The following is a 24204-nucleotide window of genomic DNA, read 5'->3' as shown; positions in this document are numbered from 1 at the left end:
CTGTTTTTATAAAAAGGTTGTGCCAGAACCCATACCAGCATGAGTGGCCCAAAAGGCCTTGGTCTTTTATCCCTGATGTGGGTGGTACCTGCATCTCATTCCAACTTCACAATCTTCACAGTGTGACACAATTGGCTTCTTCTTCAGGGAAGAAGGGGGGACTCTCGCCCAGTTAACTACCTTTGATAGAAGCAACAGATTTCTTATAGGTCAGACCTGAAGTACCAGGGAAGATCAGTTGTGTGGCCCTGCACTGGGACATTTGGGTTTGTTTAAGAAATGAAGAAGTCAAGCATAGTTGTGAACAGCTGTTATCTCAGCTCACTGAAGGCTGAGACAGGAGGACACCAGAGTTAGTACGCAGGCTACATAGTAAGACTCTATATCACCGGGTGGTGGTGGTGCATGCCTTTAATCCCAGCACTTGGGAGGCAGAGGCAGGCAGATTTCTGAGTTCAAGGCCAACCTTGTCTACAGAGTGAGTTACAGGACAGCCAGGGCTATACAGAGAAACCCTTTCTCTAACAACAACAACAACAACAACAACAACAACAACTAGGATTCTATATCAAGAAACAAAACAAAGCCAATCAACAGACCTAGAAAGTAGGAACATTCTGATTTTGTGATAGAAAGAAATGCTGAGGCTCTACCTGACCTGGAGAGTAGCAAGAGTCTGCCATGGTGGGCATTTCCCTCCTGAGAGTCGTCTGATACTCCTGCTTCAGAAACACTGCTATGTTTGAAACAATAACGTGTACTGGCTGGTTTTAAGTGTGTCAACTTGACACAGGCTGGAGTTATCACAGAGAAAGAAGCTTCAGTTGGGGAAGTGCCTCCATGAGATCCAGCTGTGGGGCATTTTCTCAGTTGGTGACCGAGGCAGGAGGACCCATTGTGGATGGTACCACCTCTGGGCTGGTAGTCTTGGGTACTATAAGAAAGCAAGCTGAGCAAGCCAGGGGAAGCAAGCCAGTAAGTAACATCCCTCCATGGCCTCTGCATCAGCTCCTGCTTCCTGACTTGCTTGAGTTCCAGTCCTGACTTTCTTTGGTGATGAACAGCAATGTGGAACTGTAAGCTGAATAAACCCTTTCCCCCGCAACTTGCTTCTTGGTCATGATGTTTGTGCAGGAATAGAAACCCTGACTAAGACAACATGTAATCTCAGAAGTATTGGGGGAGGAACTGAAGGCAGAAGTTTCTGAAAAAGTTTGTATTGTCTGAAAAAGGTCAGCTTGAAGGTCAGGAAAGGTTCATTGAGGTCGATGCCTGGTTGTCTTGGCTCTCCTATGACTACAGTGTCTAAGTGAGTAAATCCATAGCTACTGTCTTTTTTTAAATTTAATTTTATTTGTTATTGGATATTTTCTTTTATTACATTTCAAATGTTATCCCCTTTCCCTGTCACCCCCCCAAATTTCCTATACCATCCCCCTCCCCCTGCTTTTATGAGGGTGTTCTCCTACCCACCCACTCCCACCTCCCCACCCTGACATTTTCCTACACTGGGGCAATGAGCCTCTCCTCCCATTGATGCCCGACAAGGCCATCCTCTGCTACATATGCGGCTGGAGCCATGGGTCCCTCCATGTGTACTCTTTGGTTGGTGGTTTAGTCCCTGGGAGCTCTGGGGGGTTCTGGTTGGTTGATATTGTTGTTCTTCCTATGGGGTTGCAAAAGCCTTCAGCTCTTTCAGTCCTTTCTCTAACTCCTCCTCCATTGGTTGGCTGCCAGCATCCACTTCTGTATCTGTCAGGCTCTGGCAGAGTCTCTCAGGAGACAGCCATATCAGGCTTCTGTCAGTAAGCACTTCTTGGCATCCACAATAGCGTCTGCGTTTGATGAGTGTGTACGGGATGGATCCCCAGGTGGGGCAGTCTCTGGATGGCCTTTCCTTTAGTCTCTCTTCCACACTTTGTCTCTGTATCTCCTCCCGTGAGTATTTTGCTCCCCCTTCTAAGAAGGACCAAAGTATCCACACTTTGGTCTTCCTTCTTCTTTTTGAGTTTCATGTAGTCTGTGAATTGTATCTTGGGTATTTTGACCTTTGGGGCTAATATCCACTTATCAGTGAGTGCATACTATGTGTATTCTTGTGTGACTGGGTTACCTCACTCAGGATGATATTTTCTAGTTCCATCCATTTGCCTAAGAATGGTTCTGGGTTCTTTAAAGCTTCTGGCTATTATAAATAAGGTTGCTATGAACACAGTGGAGCATGTATCCTTGCTATATGTTGGATCATCTATTGGGTATATATCCAGGAGTGGTATTATTGGGTCCTCAAATAGTACTATGACCAATTTTCTGATGTCCAGAGTATCAGCTTGCAATCCCACCAGCAATGGAGGAGTGTTCCTTTTTCTCCACATCCTCACCAGCTTCTGCTGTCACCTGAGATTTTTTTTAAAGTTTTATTTATGTATTATATGTAAGTACACTAGTTGTTTTCAGACACACCAGAAGAGGGCATCCAATTTCATTACAGATGGTTGTGAACCACCACGTAGTTGCTCGGATTTGAATTCAAGACCTTTGGAAAAGCAGTCAGTGCTCTTAACCACTGAGCCATGAGTTTTTGATCTTAGCCATTCTGACTGATGTGAGGTAGAATCTCAGGTTTGTTTTGATTCATATTTCCCAGATGAGTAAGGATGTTGAACATTTCTTTAGGTGCTTCTCGGCCATTCAATGCTCCTCAATTGAGAATTCTTTGTTTCGCTCCATTTTTAAATAGGGTTATTTGATTCTCTGGAGTCTTAACTTCTTGAGTTCTTTGTATATACTGGATATTACCCTCTTTCGGATATAGTATTGGTAAAGATCTTTTCCCAATCTCTTGGTTGCCATTTGTCCTAGTGACAGTGTCCTTTGCCTTACAGAAGCTTTGCAGTTTTATGAGGTCCCATTTATCGATTCTTGATCTTAGAGCATAAGTCACTGGTGTTTTGTTCTGGAAGCTTTCCCCTGTACACAAGTATCCGAGGCTCTTCCCCACTTTCTCTTCTAGGAGTTTCAGTGTATCTGATTTAAGTGGAGGTCCTTGATCCACTTGAACTTGAGTTTTGTACAGGGAGATAAGAATAGATCAATTTGCATTCTTCTACATGCTGACTGTCCATTGAACCAGCATCATTTGTTGAAAATGCTGTCTTTTTTTCCACTGGATGGTTTTAGCTTCTTTGTCAGAGATCAAGTGACCATAGGTTTGTGGGTTCATTTCTGGGTCTTCAGTTCTATTCCATTGATCTATCTGCCTGTCTCTGTACCAATACCATACAGTTTTTTTTTTTAAATCACTTTTGCTCTGTAACACAGCTTGAGGTCAGAGATGGTGATTCCCCCACAAGTTCTTTTATTGTTGAGAATAGTTTTCCCTATCCTGGGTTTTTTGCCAGACCTTCAAAGAAGACCTAATACCAATACTCTTCAAACTATTCCACAAAATAGAAACCAAAGAAACACTACCCTATTCATTCTATGAAGTCACAATTATGCTTATACCTAAGCCACACAAAAACCCAACAAAGAGAACTTCAGATGAATTTCCCTCGTGAGTATTGATGAAAACTACTCAATAAAATTCTCACTAACTGAATCTAAGAACATACCAAAACAATCATCCACCAGGATCAAGTAGTAGGCGTCATCCCGGGGATGTGGGGGTGGCTCAATATATGGAAATCCATCAAAGTAATCCACTATATAAACAAACTCAAAAGAAAAAAAAAACATGATCATCTCATTAGATGCTAAGAAAGCATTTGACAAAATTCAACACCCCTTCATGGTATGAGTCTTGGAAAGATCAGGAATTCAAGGCTCATACTTAACCATAGTAAAAGCAATTACTGCAAACCAGTAGCCAACATTAAACTAAATGGAGAGAAACTTGAAGTAACCCCACTAAAACCAGTGACTAAACAAAGCTGCTTCTCTCTCTCTCTCTCTCTCTCTCTCTCTCTCTTTCTCTCTCTCTCTCTGTTCAATATAGTACTAGAAGTCCTAGCCAGAGCAATTAGACAACAAAAGGAGGTCAAAGGAATACAAATTGGAAGTCAAAATATCACTATTTGCAGATGACATGTTAGTATACTTAAGTGACCCCAAAATTTTCACCAGAGAACTCCTAAACCTGATAAACAACTTCAGCAAAGTGACTGGAAATAAAAATTAGCTCAAACAAGTCAGTAGCCTTCTTCTACTCAAAGGATAAACAGGCTGAGAAAGAAATTAGGGAAACAATATCCTTCACAATAGTCACAAATAATATTTCATACCTTGGTGTGACTCTAACCAAGCAAGTGAAAGATCTGTATGACAAGAACTTCGAGTCTCTGAAGAATGAAACTGAGGAAGGTCTCAGAAGATGAAAAGATCTCCCATGCTAATGGATTGGCAGGATTAATATAGTAAAGAGGGCCATCTTGCTGAAAGCAATCTACAGACTGAATGCAATCCCCATCAAAATTCCAACTCAATTCTTCATAGAGTTAGAAAGAACAATTTGCAAATTCATTTGGAATGACTACTGTCGTAATATGAGTCCCTGCAGTGTGAGCACATGCTACATTAAGATTAATGCAAGATAACTTTGGTTTGGGAGAATCTAATCTGATTTTTTGAACTGGTGATGTTACAATTTCTGATTAAATCAGTTTTTGATTAAAATCACACAGAGACAAAACCTGAATTCCCCCATTTTTACTCTAAACTAGGTAATTTCTGCATTCAACCTTATTTTGTACTGGCATTTGTAACTTTTGCCTAGATCTTCTTCAGCTTAGATACAGCACCTACACCTCACATGTATTTAATGTGCACAACCTAGTGACTTTTAATGTAGTCAAAACTACTGACCTGTCAACACAATTTTAGAACATTTTCATATCTTTAGAAAGAAGTCCTGCTCAGAGGCGCTTTCCGTTACTCTGTGATCTTCACCCTTTTCAACCACTAATCTACCTTCTGGTCTGTAGATTTTACTATTATGGGAACTTCATATGAAGAATAATACCTTTGTGGCCTTTTGATTTAGTTTGTTCCCCTTAGGATGATGCTCTTGGGATTCTCCCAAATAGTACCAGATAGTACTGCTCGGTTCCTTTCTTTGCTGAGTATTTTTCATTTTATGGTAGATCACTTTTTGTGCATCCATCATCTGGTAGACGTTTGTGTTGCTTCCACGTTTAGACTCTTAAGAATAATTCGGGGGGGGGTGTTGTTTGTTTTATTTTGTTTTGTTGTTGTTTTTCAGGGGTTTTGTTGTTTGTTTTGTTTTTGTTTTGTTTGCTCTTTGAGACAGGGTTTCTCTGTGTTGCCCTGGCTGTCCTGGACCTCACTCTGTAGACCAGGCTGGCCTCAAATTCAGAGATCCACCTGCCTCTGCCTCCCAAGTGCTGAGATTAAAGACACATGTCACCACTCACAACCAGCTGTTATGGTTTTCATGATAATACTGTTCTGAATGTTGGTGCTTTAAGTTTTTGTTTTGGTTTTTTGGTTTTTTTGGATTTGGTTTTTTTCGAGACAGGGTTTCTCTGTATAGCCCTGGTTGTCCTGGAACTCACTCTGTAGACCAGGCTGGCCTCGAACTCAGAAATCCACCTGCCTCTGCCTCCCAGAGCACTGAGATTACAGGCGTGCGCCACCACCACCTGGTGGTGTTTTAAGTTTTATGTGCCCATTTGTTTTTATTTCTCGGGGAGGTTTAGCTATCAGTGGATATATATATATATATATACATATATATATGTACATATATATATGTATATATATGTGTGTGTATACATATATATATGTATATGGCATGCTAATCTTAGCTACTGGTGGGTATGTGTATATACATATACATCATATACATATACATATACATATACATATACATCATGCTAATCTTCCTGAGGAACTACTAGATTGTTTCTAGAGATAACTATACTATTTGTATCCCTACCAACAATGCATGTGCGCACTTCTCTATCACCTGGCAACTCTTGTGACTGACAGTCTAGTGCTCTGTTCTGGCCATTATACTGATTGCGAAGAGACGCACTATTATGATCTGCTATACCTTTCTCTAATGACTTATAGAATACAATAGACTGCTTGCTCATACATTCCTGGCTGAGCATACCCTGGCTGTGTGTGGACTTCCGTGCTTCACCAGTCCTAGTACAAGGGGCAGCCTGGCTATGAATACTTGTTGGGCAGTCTCTTCTTCCCCAGGCCAAATGCTAAGCAGCCGACCTGAGGAGCCTGCCGTAGACTCTGTGTCTACCTCATGGCTCATATTTCTGCCTAAGCAGTGCACAGATGAGCAGGGGAATTTTGAAAGAAAACGACGCTTTTGTGGAAATCGAAGTAGTGGCCACTGATAGCAATCTCCTGCCCATCTCTGCACATCACACAGAAGTCTGGGAACCAAACAATCATGCCCTGTACACTGTCATGGTGAACATTTAAGTCTTAAATGTTTTATATCTCCGTAGTACATGGAAGTGTTTCAGTCAGCTCTTCTCAGGACTCAGCCAAGGACTGCATTGTGATTGTAGTGTGTTGGGTTAGTTTAAATAATCACTTCATGGAGATTTTTTTTTCTATTTTAATTCTAGGTATTCATCATCAGAAATAAGGAAGCAGTTTACACTCCCGCCCAACCTCGGACAGTACCATCGGCACCCCCTCAGTGCATCTGGCTTCCCCTCTCTTCAGCTAGTGAGTATGCACCACAGGTTTGACTGCTCAGTGGTCAGGGACTGAAGTACCCAGCATCTACCCCACCCCAACTGGCCTGAGCTCATTTTGCACCTAGCATTCTCTGCCTGCTGCTTTGTAACTCTGCTTGCCTTTAGATGTCAGACATCTCCCTCTGGGGTGAGTACAGTGAGATAGCTCAGAACTGTGCTTCTTCTGATGTTCTCTACATAGAGATCTTGCAGTCTATGCAAAACCATCCCGATTATAGTTCACACGTGGGAAGATGAGGTGACCTAGAAACTGACCACTCTTGTTAGCATATTTTGGTTAGAACTTTTTAATTGAAAAATCTCAGAAGCTCAAGGTACAAGTCTTTCTTATGGCATAATTTTCTTGGAAGTAAATTTGCGTACTATGAAATTTATCAATTTTAGGATCACAGTTTTGTGAATATTAGTCACTTAATCTCTTCCCAGACAGAGTCTAGAGCATTTCCCCTCCCACCCTTTTGTAATCCCCCTCCCCTACCCCACCTCCCCACCCTCCCTCACCCCACCCCAGTCCCATCCCAGGAGGTCGCTGAGCCTCAATGTGGTTGTAGATGGCCCGGCCTGGAACTTTGCACCAGTGAAATCATTCACATGAGAGAGCAAATTAAAAGTTTCACAACATAATATTCCCTTTCAAGGTACCTACGGTTTGACATCAACTAGTCAACTGGGGAGAGTGGAGTGTTTGTTACATTATTTGACTTAGAATATAGGCATCATATTATTTAAGGACTGAAGGCCAGATGCGTGTCAGGTGAAGCCAAACTATCTTAAAATGAGGCTGTTTGTTACCCAGAAGTGGGTGCTGCTTCCTTTGAGCGAGCAGAGCCTGCTCTGGCCTCACTTCCTCATACAGCACAGCCCACAGCCGCACTCTCTGGCTGATCTAGCGGTTATCTCAAGAAGGTTAGGTTATTTTTTGTTTCTAGTTATTACTTCAAAGCCACTTCTGCTCTTAGAAATTTTGTAACCTTCCCGTTTCCTGTAGCCGCCATTTTGTCGCCTGTGACAGTTTACCCACCGCGTTAACTGTGTATCTTCAGGTATGTTTTACTGGAGCAATTTGTGGTTATTTCAGGATAGCTCATGGGTTGTGTCATTGATGAGACAGTACTAACAAATATGTGGCACCTTCATTGTGAGAGGTGACCTCTTTTGAAGAACCCTGTTTGGGACTTTGGAGCCTTACCAGGCCTCCCTTTTTAATTGTCTTTTCCTGCCTGAATGAGGTTAGGTAAAAAGCACAACAAGTGCATGGTGCCCATGTTCTCGGAGCAGGTAACCCGAGACATGTTACATATAAGCTTGGCTGAGTGGTGTCTGATTCAGGTTGTATTTCAATATGTGCAGAATTTGGTTGAACTGTGATTGGATGTGCTTTTAAATTTTAAACAGTGTGGGGAGCTTTGGTGCCTGCCTTCAAAAAGTGTTAAGAGGAGAGCTCTCTATAGCAGCTGCTGGAATAGTGTGGAGAGTAAAGAGCTTTTCTTTTTTCTTTTCTTTTCTTTTCTTTGCTTTTTTTTTTTTTTTTTTTTTTTTGGATTTGGTTTTTTCGAGACAGGGTTTCTCTGTATAGCTTTGGCTGTCCTGGAACCTGGAACTCATTTGGTAGACCAAGCTGGCCTTGAACTCAGAAATCTGCCTGCCTCTGCCTCCCAGAGTGCTGGGATTACAGGCATGCACCACCACAGCTAGTAAAGTGCTTTTCAAGGAGGTTTAAGCCCTTGTCTCCCGAGCAGCCTTTGTGATAACACCATAGACTTGAGTTACTGCACGAGAAATCCTGTTAAGTATTTGCAAGTGTCCCTTCAGTAGTTTGTTGTCTCCTTGGAGAGGCTTTGACAAAAGTGAATTTTGACAAGTCACTTCAATAGCTGGGAAGTCAAATTAACAAGTGGCTTAGCTGTCCACGTTGTAACTAACAGAGGTATAAAGGACACCAGAAGGTTAAAATGCTAGCTGTAAGACTCACGTCTCCAGCTGCTGTCATTCAACTCTGATCCTGTTTGTATATGACTGTTCCTCAAATTCTCATTCCTGCTTGTCCTCGTGTGGTTTCCTTGGTCTTCCCCTTCTTGGCTCTCCCTTCCAGCTTCAGCACAATCTTGCCTCTGTTTCTTCTACCAATGGGAGTCAAGACGCCTGATCTACCTTCTAAAAATCCCGCACTCTGTTTAAAACAACCCAGTGCCTTGGGCTCGGCTGTTCTCCCGTGATGGTGTGGTAATGTGTGGCTCTGCTTCCTCTGTAGTCACCTTCTCAGTCAAGGCTCCCAGGAGAAATCACCAAATTACAAGGTGATTTTCCTTTTCCTTGAGACCGTTTCCTTTTCTAAATAGTGGAACATTTCAGTAAGCGTCGCTTTTAGCAAGGCACAGAAGTAGCTTAGAAGAGAAAGACTCTCAACCTGCCAGAGCTTTAGGAAATAGTTTAAGTCAGAAGCTACAGTATGGACTGCTAGTTGTATTATTTTGGCTAATTAAAAAAATAAGACAATTATTTTTTTTGACTATTTGTTTTTCTTTAAGTAATGCAATCATTTCCATAACCTCATACGAATGGTTGTTTAAAAATATATATTTAGTTGAAGTCCAGGCGTTTAAAGCCACTCATCAAGCGGTCATTGCCATTTGCAAGAGTAAAGAGTTTGGGGTCAGATGAGTCTAAGGTGAAAGCGGTTGTCACTTATTTTCTGTGTAACCTGAGAGAAGTCACTTAACCACTTTGATGACTTCAGCTCCCTCTCCGGCAAAACTGGCAGCTTGTGTTACTTCTCTAAGGTCCATGTAGAATTTTATAGTCTCTCCTGGGTAAAGTGTGGATAATATTGTTGCCTTAGGTACTTGGCACTGTGTGTAGAGACTCTGTGGATCATTAAAGGTAAGTAGCAGATTCTTCCAGCTCAGGGAGGCTTGGTGATCTCTTTGGGAAGACAAATAATCCATAGGGCCCACTCTGGCTTCACGTGAGATGGATGGTCAGAAGAAAGATCTGTAGTGTGATAGGAGGCAGAAGTTTGCAGAGGAGCTGGGACGCCCCAGGAGGTGGTCTTCAGCCCTGATGAACTGTTAGACACACCTGGCATGTTCTTTCTTTTCTTTCTTTTTTTTTTTTTTAAGACAATACCTAAGAATGTTTTATTCTGTGGGAACAGCATCTATTCAGAATGGCATTGTGAAAACATGGATGGGAAAATACAGGTTTCTTTAAAAGTATGTTTTAATTTGTGGCAAGAAACTTGCTTCTACTTTAAAAAAGTCCCGGCTGGCTAGCACAGTGGTGGTGCACAGCTTTAATCCCAGCACTAGAGAGGCAGAGATGCACAGATCTCTGAGTTCAAGGCCAGCCTAGTCTACAGAGTGAGTTTCAGGACAGCCAGAACTACACAGAGAAAACCTGTCTTGAAAAAGCGTTTTAAAAAAAAAATTCATGGCTGGGGAGATAGCTTTGTGTATAGAGCCCTTGATATAAAAATACAAGTATATAAGTTCAAATCCCCAGGACATATAGAGGCAGGTGTGGTAACAAACTGTAACCCTGGTGTACTTATACTGAGAGAGGAGAATCCTCAGTAGCTTGTAGAGACTGTGGGTGTGGCAGCAAACCATCAGACTCTCATACAATCTGGAACCTTACCAGTGATGTCTGAGACTTGTTCTTACACTTCTAGCCAGGACCCCTGCAGAGCATCGAGGTTGGAACCAACGCCATATTAACATTGCTGCAGGATGTTGGCAGGTCCCCAGAGGCACAGGCTGAGAGTCACCTAGAGGCCTGGGCGAATTCCAAATAGCAGAAGGTATATGCAGAGAGGTGGTTTCTTTGATTGCCCTCCATGCTCTGAGCTGTAGACATGTGGTAAGCACAGACCACATGCTACTCCTGTAGGTAATCCTCACAAAATACAGCTCATCATGATGATATCTAATAGATGAGTAGAAGGCAGTGCATTTGATATTGTCTCCTTGTTTTATTGTGTTTTTGGTTTTGGGGGATTTGTTGTTGTTTTCATTTTTTCAAGACAGGCATTGATTACCAATACAGAGTTTATTTATTTATTTATTTATTTATTTTGCTTTTTCGAGACAGGGTTTCTCTGTATAGCCCTGGCTGTCCTGGAACTCACTCTGTAGACCAGGCTGGCCTCGAACTCAGAAATCTGCCTGCCTCTGCCTCCCAAGTGCTGAGATTAAAGGTGTGCGCCACCACCACCCGACTCAGAGTACATTATTTTATGAAGGAAAATAAATGCTATTTAAAAAAAAGAAAAGTCTGAAGAGAAGAGAAAGAACAGCCAGATCATGACGGCTCTGGGTGACGTGAAGGATATAAAAAGCCACAGGATGTTGGCAGGTCCTGAGCACGCACCTGAGCACCATGGCTACGGGACCTGTTTATGTGACTAACATCTGTGGCTTAAAGATGTCTCATGCCCAAGACGCATTTCTTGTTATGCACACATTGGCTTCTGTGAAATACAGTACCTTTCTCTTTGCCGGCTAAGGGTGACTTGAACACTGGCTCCCTAACTCCTGGCCTCCTTTGTGCCGTGGATACCATTGTTATTTCTCGCTTAATTTCTTCCCAGAGTTGGCTGTGCTGTGTTGTTGATTGTACGGGAGGGACATGGCCGAAAATGCAGCGTCCAGTGTAGTTCCCGTACACATTCACAGTGCGGATGGAGGAGAAGGTAGGGCAGACATTCTGCACAAAGAGCAATCACTGTGCCCAGGGGTGGAAACAGGCGGGGCGATGACTCAGTGTGGAAAGTGGGTACCACTCAACCCCTTCGGACCGGAGTTTTATCCCCACAACCCTCATAAAAAGCCAAGTGTGCTGGCACTACTTATAATCACAGCACTGGGAAGTTGGAGACAGGAGCATTCCTAGGGCACACTGGCTAGCCAGCCTGATCAAACAGCCCCATATCCCAGGGAGAGCCCCTGCCTCCAAAACCAAGACAGATGGCTTCTGGGGAAAACCTCAGGTTGGCACATGTGTACCCTTGTGCATGTATGCATGCATATTTGACTTATTAAAAACCAGATTGGTGGTCACGGTACCGTCTCAGCATCTATAGTGGCACCAGTGGAAAATTTCTGTTGCTGGAGGCACGGAAGCAAGCGTCTTTTAGGTCACAAAGTACTTTGAAATCACCGAAGGCAGAGGAAATGTTCTGCCTTTAGCTTTGCTAAGTGGAGAATAATGACTATCTTTTTTACTCATTGAGGAAATGTTTACTGGGTCTTAGTCTGTACCTGCAACTACTGTAAGAGCTATAGATGACAGGTATGAATATAACAAAGGGTACATCCTTTTTCCTTGTGGAACACTTCAGAATAGGAGATGGGTGTAAATGACTGAATGCATGTCAGCTGCGATGAGGGTTACAAAGGAAGGGTTACAAAGACGCAAACAGACAAAGGGAATAGTGACACAGATGAGATGCTGTTGTAGGCAGGGTGGTCTTTGAGGACCTCTCTCTGGAATGGAGATACCCAGGAAGTGCTCAGCAAGAACTTGACTGCTTGCCAAAAGAAGGCATTCCAAGGCAGAAGGAAGAACCAGTGTCTAGTCTGCAAGGCAACAGGGGAGACTGTAGCTATCGCAGCATCGCCAAGCCATAGCTGAGAACATGAAATGTCCGTTCACGCAGGTAAGAAGAGGAAGTTCTGGGAGCACTGGGCTAGGCTAGCCTGAAATCCATGGAGCTGGCTGTCAGGGAGGAAAACAGAGCAGGCTGGAACCCCATGTCTGAAGTGTAACTGATGCTTTACTTCCTGACCATCAAGAGTGTATGTGCACACACACACACACACACACACACACACACACACACACACGCACACGCACGCACGCACACGCGCACGCACGCACGCAGACACACACACACAAAACACCTGAACAGAGATAATCTTCTTGAAATCACTTTGGATCATGGTATTTAGACTAGGGTCTCTTCGTTCTCTGCTGACTACGAAGACATGTAGTTCAACAGAAGAGAAGAGAAAGCAAAGTGGTTAAGGAGAGACTTGAACCCTTAAAAGCCAAAGAGCTAAAGATCCAATGTAACCGCTACCTTACCTCACACTCAGACTGTATTGTGCACACACACACTCACATACTTGTGGGCGCTGAGTATGCATTTATTTCTTCCTGTTTGTGTTGCTTGCCTCATGGTAAAACCTGCTTGTGAGATTAAAGCTATAGATATTCTAGAGAACAGATTCTTGCCTATTATTTGATTGGTTGATTCCTGGCTATTATTTGAACTTGCAAGAAGAAAAACAGCTTGAAGGTCTATCAAGTTAAGAGAATTTGGAATCTGCACCCAGTACCACTGGCAAGACAAGTTTATATCACATTGGAATGAGCAGAGCCTTTACCTTATCAGTTTCCGTGTAGAAATAAGGAGAGAAGTTACCAAGTGCCAGCTGAGGTCTTCTAGAGAGGCATGGTCTAGCAATGCTTCCATCTTGTAGTTGGAGCTTACAGCCTGCTCCACCCCTGGACTATGTTCAGACATAAAGAGTTTGAGTTTATTGTCTATTGTGTGGATGTATGTTTGAGTATGCTAAACATCATTATCCAATGCTTGGTTAGAGGGTGGCTCAATGCTCTCTGTGTTTTAGTACCAAATTCAGTAGAGGCTCGGTGAGCAACTGCATATGGCGGGTCAGACCATCATCAGTTCCTGGTCTTGGTCCATCTGTCCTATAACAGTTTCTGAGTTTTCACCTTTATAGCTAGCTTCAAGTTTCAGGAACACGGCTGGGTTTTATTTTAGCTAGACTGGCCTTTTTTTTTTTTTTTTTTTTTTTTTTTCCCCAGTGCTCAGTGCTCATTCACTGAGCATAACTTTCACAATGCTTATAAAGCGTATTTCATTACCCATGCTTAAGCTCCTCACGATACACATACACTTCCCTTCATTTATTTACTATTATATCTGAGCATCCAATCCCCTGAGAAGTTCTGAATAGAATTTGTGGAAAGTTATAAAAGCAAGTTTTACCTGTTTTGACACACACTTAACTATTACCTTGCACTTCAGCTATCTTAAGAAATATTGATTCTCTGGAAGGCATATATAAGAGAAAGATAATCAAAATTATAGTGGTTAAGAACACAGCCTGACTATATTTGAATTCCAAATGTGCTACTCCCTAGTCATATGATCAATGGCAAATTATTAAGTCATCTGAAAATAAGGATAATTAACATGCAGATTCCACTGGGTTCTAGTAACATTGATTTGGAAAGGCCCATGAGTACTGTGGTCCCTTCCTCAGCTGACTTCAGGCTACACTCAGAACCAGGGGATACTTTCCTGTCTTCTTGCCACTTAATGATCAAAGGGAGCTCATTGCTCTCAGTTCATCCTATAACCCTGTCCTCTGCCTCCACTGCATCCTGCTGACAGCGAGTGCTATGTAAGTCAGCCAACTAAAAGAATCTGGGCCAGAAGTAGGGTAGTGGATTTAGTCAGGCTTCCTTCTAGAAGCAGAATTGGTAGACTAAATATCTATTTATTTAAAGGGAGTTATTAAAGCCCCTTACATGCTAGTCTGGCTAGTTCAGCAATGGCCATCTTTTGACAGAGAGGCCAGTAATTCAGCACTTGTTCAGTCCACAAGGCTGGGCTCTCAACTGGTCTCTAATATACTCTGGAATCCGAAAGAAGCAGGTTCTAATTCTGATAAAGAAATGCCTCCGCAGCAGGATAGATGAATTTGGCAGAGAGAGTGAAGGCAAGCAGGTAGAAAGTACAAGCCTCCTCCTTCCATGTCCTTTTCTGTGGGCTGCTACCACAAGGAAGGTGTGGCCCAGACTTAGGGTGAGTCATCTGACCTTAAATGATCTGGATTTATAAGGTCTATCTTCCTATCTTAAATGATCCAATCAAAAAAAAACAAAAACAAAAACAAAAACAAAAAAACCTCTCACAGTTATGCCCAGCTGCCTGAGTTTTAGTTGACTCCAGACATAGTCAAGTTGACAACTAAGAATTGCCACCACAGGTATCTTCTGTCTCAGGAGTAGGTCGTTCCTGTCTTGGGAAAGGGGCAGTGAACACCATAGTTACATTCTGGAATCCTTTTGCCCTTTGCCTCTTCAACTGCACTATTCCTCCACCCCAGCTTAAAGCCTGCTGGTATGTGGGCTCAAGGGGATGAAAAACCAGTTTTGTCAGCCCTTCCTTCAGGACCGCCCTCCCATAGGACAAGTCTGGAATCTGGGGCTTTTGTTCTGTGATGCTTTGGGGATTGAGGAGAACAGTGTTGACTTGGACTGAGTCCACACAGTCGCCTGTAAAGGAACACCTCAGTGGGTTGCAGCTGAGACTTCACTGCTATTGTTATTTCTGGGCCAATCTCCTTGATCTAAAGGAATCTCACTGCCTTAAGGCAGTGGTTCCTGGATCTTTGCATGCGAAGGGCTAGAAGATGTATTTTGTTTAATAGGAGACTGGTAAAATGTTGCCCATTCTTAATACTATCAACTGAAGAGCAACATTGTTTCAGTTACCCTGGCTTTCTATCCTGTCTATTCCTTCTCCCCGCTCTGTGGGAGTGTGAAATGAAGACTGGACCGCTTTCCTCAGCAGATCCTCAGGGTTCGCTCACCCCGATTCATTCCCGTGAGTTTCTTCCCAACTAGTAGTGTTTGGAAATCCCAGCCTTAGAGGGGTTTAGCCACAAGCCTGGCTCCACCTCAGCTGGGACTGTGTCTAAACTGCTGGCTTCGATCAGCAGTGTATAGACATTTCAGGCCAAGGGAAACACTGCGTCTGAGGGCACAGCCAGGGGCTTGCTGCGTTTGCCTGAGTTTTTGGAGAATTGCCTTTTTTCTCTTTTTCCCTGTGTTTGGGTAAACAAAAGCATAGCCTCAGAGAGCTTTTGCAGGAGAAATTATAAAAATTCCTCAAAGCCTGTGATCTCATTTTGGATCTCCTCAGGATTCCTCATCAAGCTGCAATTAAGCGGAGAAAAATTCTGCCTTGGGGTGTGATTTTAATTACTCATCGTGTTGCGACTTGACTTTCTGCTACTGCCTTTTTTTTACTGCTCCTGTCACTATTGCAGTTTGACAGCTTCTCCAGTCGCTTCATTTAGGCTAAAAGTGAAACGCAGGGTTGACAGGGAGGGCAGGACAGATATCCACCGCCTGCCTGCGTGCCTGTGTGTCTGTGGGTCCGTCTACTCCACCAGGAAGCCTGGTGGGAACGGCCCTCTCCCCTCCCTCTCCCTCCAGCCTCAGCTTTATGAGCCCGTCGAGCCGGTGGACTTTGAAGGACTCATGATGACACACTTAAACAGCCTGGATGCGGAGCTGGCCCAGGAGCTGGGAGACCTCACGGATGAAGACCTACATGTGGCCTTCACACCCAAGGAATGTAGGACTTTGCAGCACTCTCTACCAGAGGAAGGGTAAATCATTTTCTGGAATTATGAAAGGGGAAGGATGCTGATTCTGAACCTCTCCCGCTCTCTCTTGCGCGCTCTCTCTTTCTTTCTTTCTTTCTTTCTTTCTTTCTTTCTTTCTTTCTTTCTTTCTTTCTTTCTTTCTTTCTTTCTTTCTTTCTTTCTTTCTTTCTTTCTTTCTTTCTTTCTTTCTTATTTCTTGAAGCAGGTCTTGCCATGTAGCCTAAGCTGAACTCAGAGTTACAGCCCTCCTGCTCCTGCCTCTGAAGTGCTGGGGCCAAAAAGTGTGCAGCAGCACGCCCAGCTCTGAAGTACTCTTGAAAAGAAACAAACTTTGGATTGGGGTGGGGGTAGAGGGGTGTGGGGTGGGGACGACAAGGGGTGGAGGTGTGGGGGGTGGGGAATGGGCTATAGGGCATTGGTAAAATGCTTGTCTCACATGTGCAAGGTCTTGGATTTGATCCCTAGAATTACAAAGAAGTTAATACATTTTTTTTTTATTTAAAAAAATATATAAACATTTTAGGGCCTAAGGAGATGTGAGGACCTGAGCTCCCATCTGTAGCACCCACAGAAAAAGCAAGGCATGGTGCCATGCATGCATTTTAACTGCAGTGCTAACAAGGCAGAGAGCATCACTGGGGCTTGCTGGGTAGCCAGGCTAGCCAGTTAGTAAGCTCCCGGTCCACTGAGAGACTCTCCCTTAAAACTAAAGCGTAACTAAGGAGATACCCAACATCTGCTTACTGCCTCCACATGCACACACTCAGCACCATGCGTGGGTGCACACAAACACACACACACACACACACACACACACACACACACATACATACATACACACACATAGATACATACATATACACTCACACACATATTTTAAAAGGAGCAAAACTACTCAATCCACTAACATCTACAGCACATATAATATTGCTACCTAGATGTAGGCAGAGTTTGTTTGCTTGTTTGTTTGTTTTCTGGTGCTGAGGACCTAGTACAGGCCTCACACATCATATGCACAATTTCTAAACTGGTTTAGCCAAAGGCTTTGGAAAGCTGTGTGAGAACTAAGACAGAGTTTAAGGGATGCAGTGGAACAGGATGGGACGGTCCAAAAGAAGTTAAGCTTACAGGCCCTAGAACTGGACTGCTGGGTACCAGCTTTGTGACCATGACCTCAAGAAGCCTCCCTCATGGTCCCTATTTGCAGATTGTTAAGAGTATTCATAACAAGTATTCAAATGCCTCTCTCAAAAGCATTTTATGGGCCAGTAATGGTTCAGCAGGAAAGACATTTCCCAGGACTGACTCATTTAAGTTGTCTCTGATAGCCATGTATAGGTGTATGTGTACACACATGCGTGCACACACACTCACACATACAAACATACATAAAATAAATGAATGTAAAAGAATTAAGATCTTTTATTTGTTTCTGTACAAAGGCCTGTATCAAATTAGTAACTTAAGTTTCCATATACGTTTATTGAACATCTGTTGAGTTCTGAGATTAAAAGATGAGGAAGGGAAACCCCCTTCCTTTACAGAAGTTTCATATAGGAGAGACAGGGCAGAAGCATTGTAAAATGAATGTTCAAAAAACTGCTTAGAGCTGTGCTTCTGAGCATAGTGTGAGCATTGGTGTGGACATTGGCGTGGGTGTTGGTGTGGGCATTGGTGTGGGCGTTGGCGTGGGCATTAACACTCAATGTCCAGCAACTGTGGACTCACGTCTGAGTGAAGTAGGATGAACGCCCCTGTCTCACTGGAGATTTTGGGTGACTTTAATTTTCATTCATTTTTTAATCCAAAACACTGCCTTGAACATTTCAAGTCTTCTCATTTTTCCCAGAAAGTCCCAGAAAGAAGAGTGCGAGACAGGTGTTTCTGTGTTAGGTTATGTTTCAGCATGGATGTCAACAGCTGGGACGTGGGAAGTCCCCTTGTTCTCCTCTTGGGTCAGTTTCCCTTTACACAGCAAGCTAGCCATGTGTGCAGCTCTAGTCCGTGTTACAAATACTTGTTTCCCAAAAAACCAGGTCTCTGTCATTATTGGGGAATATTTTTCTTCCTGTCAGGCCATTTCTTCAAGTGCGGTTTGAATATTGACAACGCATTTTCATCTTTGGTAGGGTTACATTATTTATTTGTGTGAATATTTATCTTTAAATGTGACCAGTAGAAGAACTGGTATAAAATGCAGGAAGTCTAGAGATAGAAGGACCTTTAAAACTTTGATAAGGGTAGGTTTTTCTATAGCCGTTTGGTAAGTGAGATACCATTTGGCTGCTGTGACTTACAGAGACTATGTTGCCTCTCTGATGGCTTTCAGGCGCCTGAGCTATCTCAGTTGTTGCCAGAGTCTTCTGTAATGAGAAAGGCAGGCAGAGAAAACATTCTGGTGACCATGAGAGTAGCCACTAGTGACTGTATGTGACCATCCTGTGCTTCACTCAGGACCTATATTGAGTAGTGGTAGTCATGTGATTGGACCCGCAGGTCCTGGTTTGGCCACTTGGTCTATGACTTGGATTAATGTCCTTAACACCTCGTTCTTCTGGACAACAAGAAAAACAGCAGTGCCTGTCTTGTTGAATAGATACATGTTAAGTGCTCGAGTCTGCCCGGTACATAGCGATGTCACCTAAGTCTTCGCTAGCACAGAGCTCTTACCGTGCGCCAGACACCCTTTCAAGCACCTTGCACGTTAGCATCAAATCTTCGTCGTGGTGATTCTCTGAAGGAGGCCCTCTTATTACATCAACACTTGCTGGTGAAGAAAATGAGACAGAGGAGGGTTGGATGACTGGCAGAAGGTTACAGAGTCAATGAGGAATGGAACTGGGGGTTGGGTCGTCAGGGCCAAGAAATCTCATATCTAGCCTTTGCAGAATTTCATCTTGGACTGATAACAGTCCCATGGATGAGTTCTGTCCTGTCTCCTTGTGTTAGCCAGTTTCCCTTTACTGTAACAAATATCCATGATAAATCAACTAAAATGGAGGAACATTTATTTGGTTCACAACTTTGAAGATTTCAGCCCCCGGCTGTTTGGGCTGCAGTGCTTTGGTGTTTCAGTGACACCAAGACTATAGCAGAGGACAAGTAATTTGTGTCCACTTCGTGGCCAGGTGCAAAAGACGGAGAGGAAGAGAGCAGTGTCCAGGGTGCCCTTCAGGACCTTTCATAAGACCCCACATCCTAAAGAGTTAGCACTTCTCAATCATGTCATGCCAGAGACTAAGACTTTAAGAGGTGGGCCTTTGGAAGACATCCAGCCTCCAAATTATTCCATCCCTGTCCCACAAATGCAAAATCTAGGCTTATAGTGTAACATGGAAGCGGGAAAGCCCAGAGGCCTCAACCCTAGACAAAGACCTACAGGTGGCTAAGGAATGCTGAGAGGCAGAGAAATAATCTTCTCCAGGAAGAACACACCAATCGCTTATCCAATATCAAATGGTTATCCCTGAAAACATACGTATACGAATAAAACTATATGGACTGGGGCAGTTGTATTTATGAATATATATATACACACATATACATTTATGTGTATAACAACAATTAAAGAAAAAGAGACCATGAGTTTGAATAAGAACATGGGAGCATTTGGAGGAAGGAAAAGGGAAAATGATATATTATAATCGCAAAAATATTTAAATCAAAAATCTTTTAGCTCTTAGGTCTATTTATGTCTAGTACTAATGTGTTTCTAACAATTCCAAAAGCTTTATACTGTCCTTATTTCTGATTTCAAGACTGTGAAACAAATGGAGACTATCTCTAATGGTGGTGAGAATCCACAACCTACATCTTCAAAGCCACCGAAGCCCAAGGCAGCTGTCCTTGGCATTCTAAATGGAAAACATACATGCCCAAACAAAATCACACAAGAACAAAAAAAAAAAATAAAGCTGTTAGAAATAACTATTTGAACTTATTTTTCATGTTTGATGTTTAATTATAGCTGTTTCTCCCTATGAATATCTTAATGCCTTCAGGCATAGATGTACTTTAGCAATTGTCTATAACAAAGAAACTCAACAGAGTATATGATGACAATATATTTGTTTAATGAAATCACAAGTATCATTGCCTTAGGAGTACTCCATACACTTGAAAAGAATGGGCAAGAACATCCCTAACATTCTTATTGATGCAGATCTGAGATGGTATTGTGTCCCTTGATTATGGAAATGATTTATTTTATCGCTTTTCCTAGTAATAACTTATTCTACCTTATTTTTCACCGAATTAGAGTTGAACTGGATCCTCACGTCAGGGACTGTGTTCACACCTATATTCGAGAGTGGCTGATCGTGAACCGGAAGTAAGTTTATCTCCTCTTTGTATATAAATGCTAATTTATATAAATGTAAATTTTGCATTATGGGTGATCTTTTCTTTCTAAATGAAATGACTTTTGGAGGGGTTTTAGGGTTACAGACAAACTGAACAGAAAGTCTTGAGACCTCCCACATCCCCCTCTCAGAGTGTCACTCATGCGAGAACATGCTAGATGACATCCCCAGTCTCTGCATTTTGTTTTTGTTTTTGTTTTTGTTTTGTTTTGTTTTTGATGTATATATTCGATAGCCTTTGACAATTACGTGACATGCTTCTACCCTCGTGGCACCAAATGAAAGGGCTTTGCTGCCGTGAGAGTCCCGACGCTCCACCTGCCTCTGCTCCTGCCCTCAACTGGTCTGTACCAGTCTTCTTCGTGGTCTTTGATGTCAGCTTGCCTCATCTTGTCCCCTGGCGGCTTCATTCCTTGCTTTCTGTTATCACTGGAAATAAAAATCTTGCAATGTACAGATGTACCACAGCCTGTTGATCTATTCAGTGAGGAAGAAAATCACATTCTAAACATGGAGAATAGAGTCTTTTTAGAAGTTATAAATAGGTAGAGTTAGCCAGGCATGGAAGAACTTACCTACAGGTACAACTACTCAAGAAGCTGAGGCAGGAGGATACTTTGAACCTAAAAAAATCGGGCGGTGGTGGTGCACGCCTTTAATCCCAGCACTTGGGAGGCAGAAGCAGGCAGATTTCTGAGTTCGAGGCCAGCCTGGCCTACAGAGTGAGTTCCAGGACAGCCAGGGCTATACAGAGAAACCCTGTCTTGAAAAAGCAAAAAAAAAAAAAAAAAATCAAAGCCATCCTGAGTAGCATGACAAGACCATGTCTAATAAAAAAAATAAGCAAACCAACTTTTTGGAGTTTTTTCTTCATTTTTTTTATTTTGATGAACTCCTAGAGAAAAGATAATGATTTGAAACTTGGCCTCAGATTCAAAGATGCCACTGGAATTTGTGACCCCAAAACAAAGTACTTGCTCATCTTCCATGGAGAGCATTTTTATTTCTGGGTTAATCATTTTGTGACTTTTTTTTCCAGAAGTTTCTGTCTCCATGGTAATGACCTTTACAGCACAGTCTCATGAGAAGCATTTGAACACACAGAAATCCATGCCATGTGTCCATGTGCACATATATGTGGATGTGTGTCCTGGGAAGTAGGCTTCAGGTGTCTACAGAGTGAGGCTCGCTACACTCGATACATGTCAGCCTCTGAGACATAGGCAGCTTGGGGAAGGCAGCCTCCCCTCTCCCTGCGCTAGTAGGAATTTTATCCTGGATATCCCTGTTCTCAGGGACAAAGAGTAAGACTCTTGGCATTGGGTTTTACCCAGTTCCTGCAAGCATGCCACTGAATATGTGCTGGTTTTTTGTTTGTTTGTTTGTTTGTTTTTAGAAAAAAAGTACGCATACTGTTTCCAGTAGCTGCGGAGGAAGGAGGACCACTCATAGAAGGTAGTGGTGACAAAACTGCATGCCAGCCTGTGTTCCCTTAGAACACAAGTGGAAATCAAAGTTTTCCAGCCAGACCAATACGATTATGCTATGCTACTAATAAATGAGAGATTTCAGAACAAGTTGTTTTCAGACTCCAAAATGTTATAATTAGAGGCACTTTTCTGGCTATTTCAAGCTCTAAAAAAGAAATCCAAGAAGGAACAATAAACAGAAAGGCCCATTGGACTAAATTTGGGCTTCAGATTTATTTTCTATTTGAAACCCTGAACTTGCCCCTCCTCCTGCCAGCACAGACTCTCAGGACACTTTTCTATCTTCCACAAATTTATTTTATTATTTTTTTTTTAAAAAAGACTTTAAAATGCTCGTGGTAGAAATTTAAAAACTATAGAGAAATAAAACCAAAATGAATAGATTTCATTCTTTGTAGATACCCATATTTGACAGTGAGGTACCGGCATTGAATCAAATCTCTTTGTTGTATATGTTTATATAAATACTACATCAAACTCTAGTACTATTTTTTTGGCCTCAATTTTCAAAGTAAGGGAAGATTCCCTGTCTTTATTTTTAATTATTCTTCCTCAGCACAGTAACTAATGATTGCTTGATGCATGCGTATCACATGTTTAGGCAAAGCCTAATTTTTTGTTTTTGTACTTATGCTTTGTCCAATGCAGCAGTGTCCTTTTCCCTAAAACCCTGTGCACATTTATTATTTTTTCCTGTGGGGAAAAACTATAATTTCTGTGTCTAAGATATATGTACAAGTTTAATACTTAATAATAGGCCAGAGATATAATCAATATATGAATTAAATGTTGAATATTAGCAAATATAAAATAATTCATTTTGTGAAAGAATTGTGATTTTTGACATTTTCTTTGATTATCTAACTGAACACTTTTTTCTCATATATTTGTTGGCCACCGGTAATTTTTTCTTTGATGTACTACTTAAGAAATGTAAACAACTCTATTGAGCTATTTAGCTTTGTAAAACCTTAGACAACTTTTTTTTTTCCTTTTTGGGGCAGTGATGGTTCATTCCTTTAATCATAGCACTTGGGAGGCAGAAGTAGATGGATCTTGAGTTCAAGGCCAGCCTGGTCTACTGTGTGAGTTCAAGGCCAGCCTGGTCTACTGTGTGAGTTCTAGGACATCCTAGCTACACAAAAAAAACCCTATCTCAAAAAACAAAACCAAAAACAGAACACAAACTTTTTCCCTTTCAATGGTGTGTGTGTGTGTGTGTGTTTGTATATGCACATGTGTGTGGAAGTACAAGGTTGGTGTTTGGAATCTTTCTTAAATATTCGTTCACCTTATACACTGAAACAGAGTCACTCCATCAAACCCAGAGTTTGCAAATACGGCCAGTGTCATTAGCTTGCTTAAGGGATCCCCGTCCTCACTTTCCGAGGCTTTTAGGTGGATTCTGGAAATCTAAACTCTGATCTTGCCTTCACAGCAAATGCTCTGATTGCTGAGTAATCTCCCCAGTACTAGAACACTTTTATTTAAAGTTAAATATATTAACCTTTCTACCATATAGGTTCCTCACCCAGTATATTTTAAATATTGTTTATGTTTTAACACTTAGAATGATTTATGTAATTAAATCCATATCGGTATTTTCCTTAAGATGTTTATCTTTGGTGTCAAGCTTAAATGTCTGGTTTGGGGTTAAAATATGGGTCTTGACCGTTAGCCACTTGATTGCTGTTTCTGTTCCCATGCGTGACCCATTTCTTTTTCAGAAGCAGTGATTAGCCATGCAGTTATCTCTTATGAAAACAATAATGTTTCTATTATGTCAAGCAGACTGGGCTGGAGATTAGCGTTGGCTGACCTCGCAGCACACTCCTGTCGTGCATGAGTCTCCTTCCCAGACAAGCTAGTGGGCAGAGATAAGGCTCCGCCTCTAACACTGGCAGTTTCCGAACGTCTTTGGCTAGCATCTGACAGAAGGGCAGATTTTCTACCCCTACCTTTGGTTCTCTGGTACTATGAATTGGAAATGCTGAGTATGAAAATTACATTTTTCATACTCATCTTCTTGCAATACACACTTCTCCCAGAAGCCATTCATTCGCTGTGTGTCCCCATAATGCTTTAATCAAGGGGAGAATCCAGGCACCATTCATCACTCAACATCTACTAGGTTTCCAATACAGTTTTTACAACAACACATTTTTTTTATTTATTC

At 42.2% G+C, this 24204-nt stretch overlaps 1 protein-coding gene across 3 annotated transcripts in view; it reads left to right on the top strand.

Moving 5' to 3' along the window:
- Positions 1 to 24204, top strand: part of Dock8 (dedicator of cytokinesis 8) — a 196820-nt gene that overhangs the window by 41668 nt on the left and 130948 nt on the right. The window contains exons 1-4 of one of the 3 annotated variants that reach the window (XM_052187982.1): positions 7638 to 7792; positions 11338 to 11439; positions 16005 to 16180; positions 20436 to 20507. In XM_052187982.1, the coding sequence (XP_052043942.1) occupies positions 11428 to 11439; positions 16005 to 16180; positions 20436 to 20507 (260 nt within the window). In that variant the 5' untranslated portion in view covers positions 7638 to 7792; positions 11338 to 11427. Of the gene's footprint in view, positions 1 to 6614; positions 6718 to 7637; positions 7793 to 11337; positions 11440 to 16004; positions 16181 to 20435; positions 20508 to 24204 lie in introns of those variants that run through there. The other 2 variants (XM_052187973.1, XM_052187992.1) reach the window with 2 other exon arrangements.

This window comes from Apodemus sylvaticus, chromosome 1, assembly GCF_947179515.1.
Source record: "Apodemus sylvaticus chromosome 1, mApoSyl1.1, whole genome shotgun sequence".
Classification (NCBI taxonomy): domain Eukaryota; kingdom Metazoa; phylum Chordata; class Mammalia; order Rodentia; family Muridae; genus Apodemus; species Apodemus sylvaticus.
Note: the sequence above shows the minus strand (reverse complement) of the source record. Positions and strands in the feature narration are given on the sequence as shown.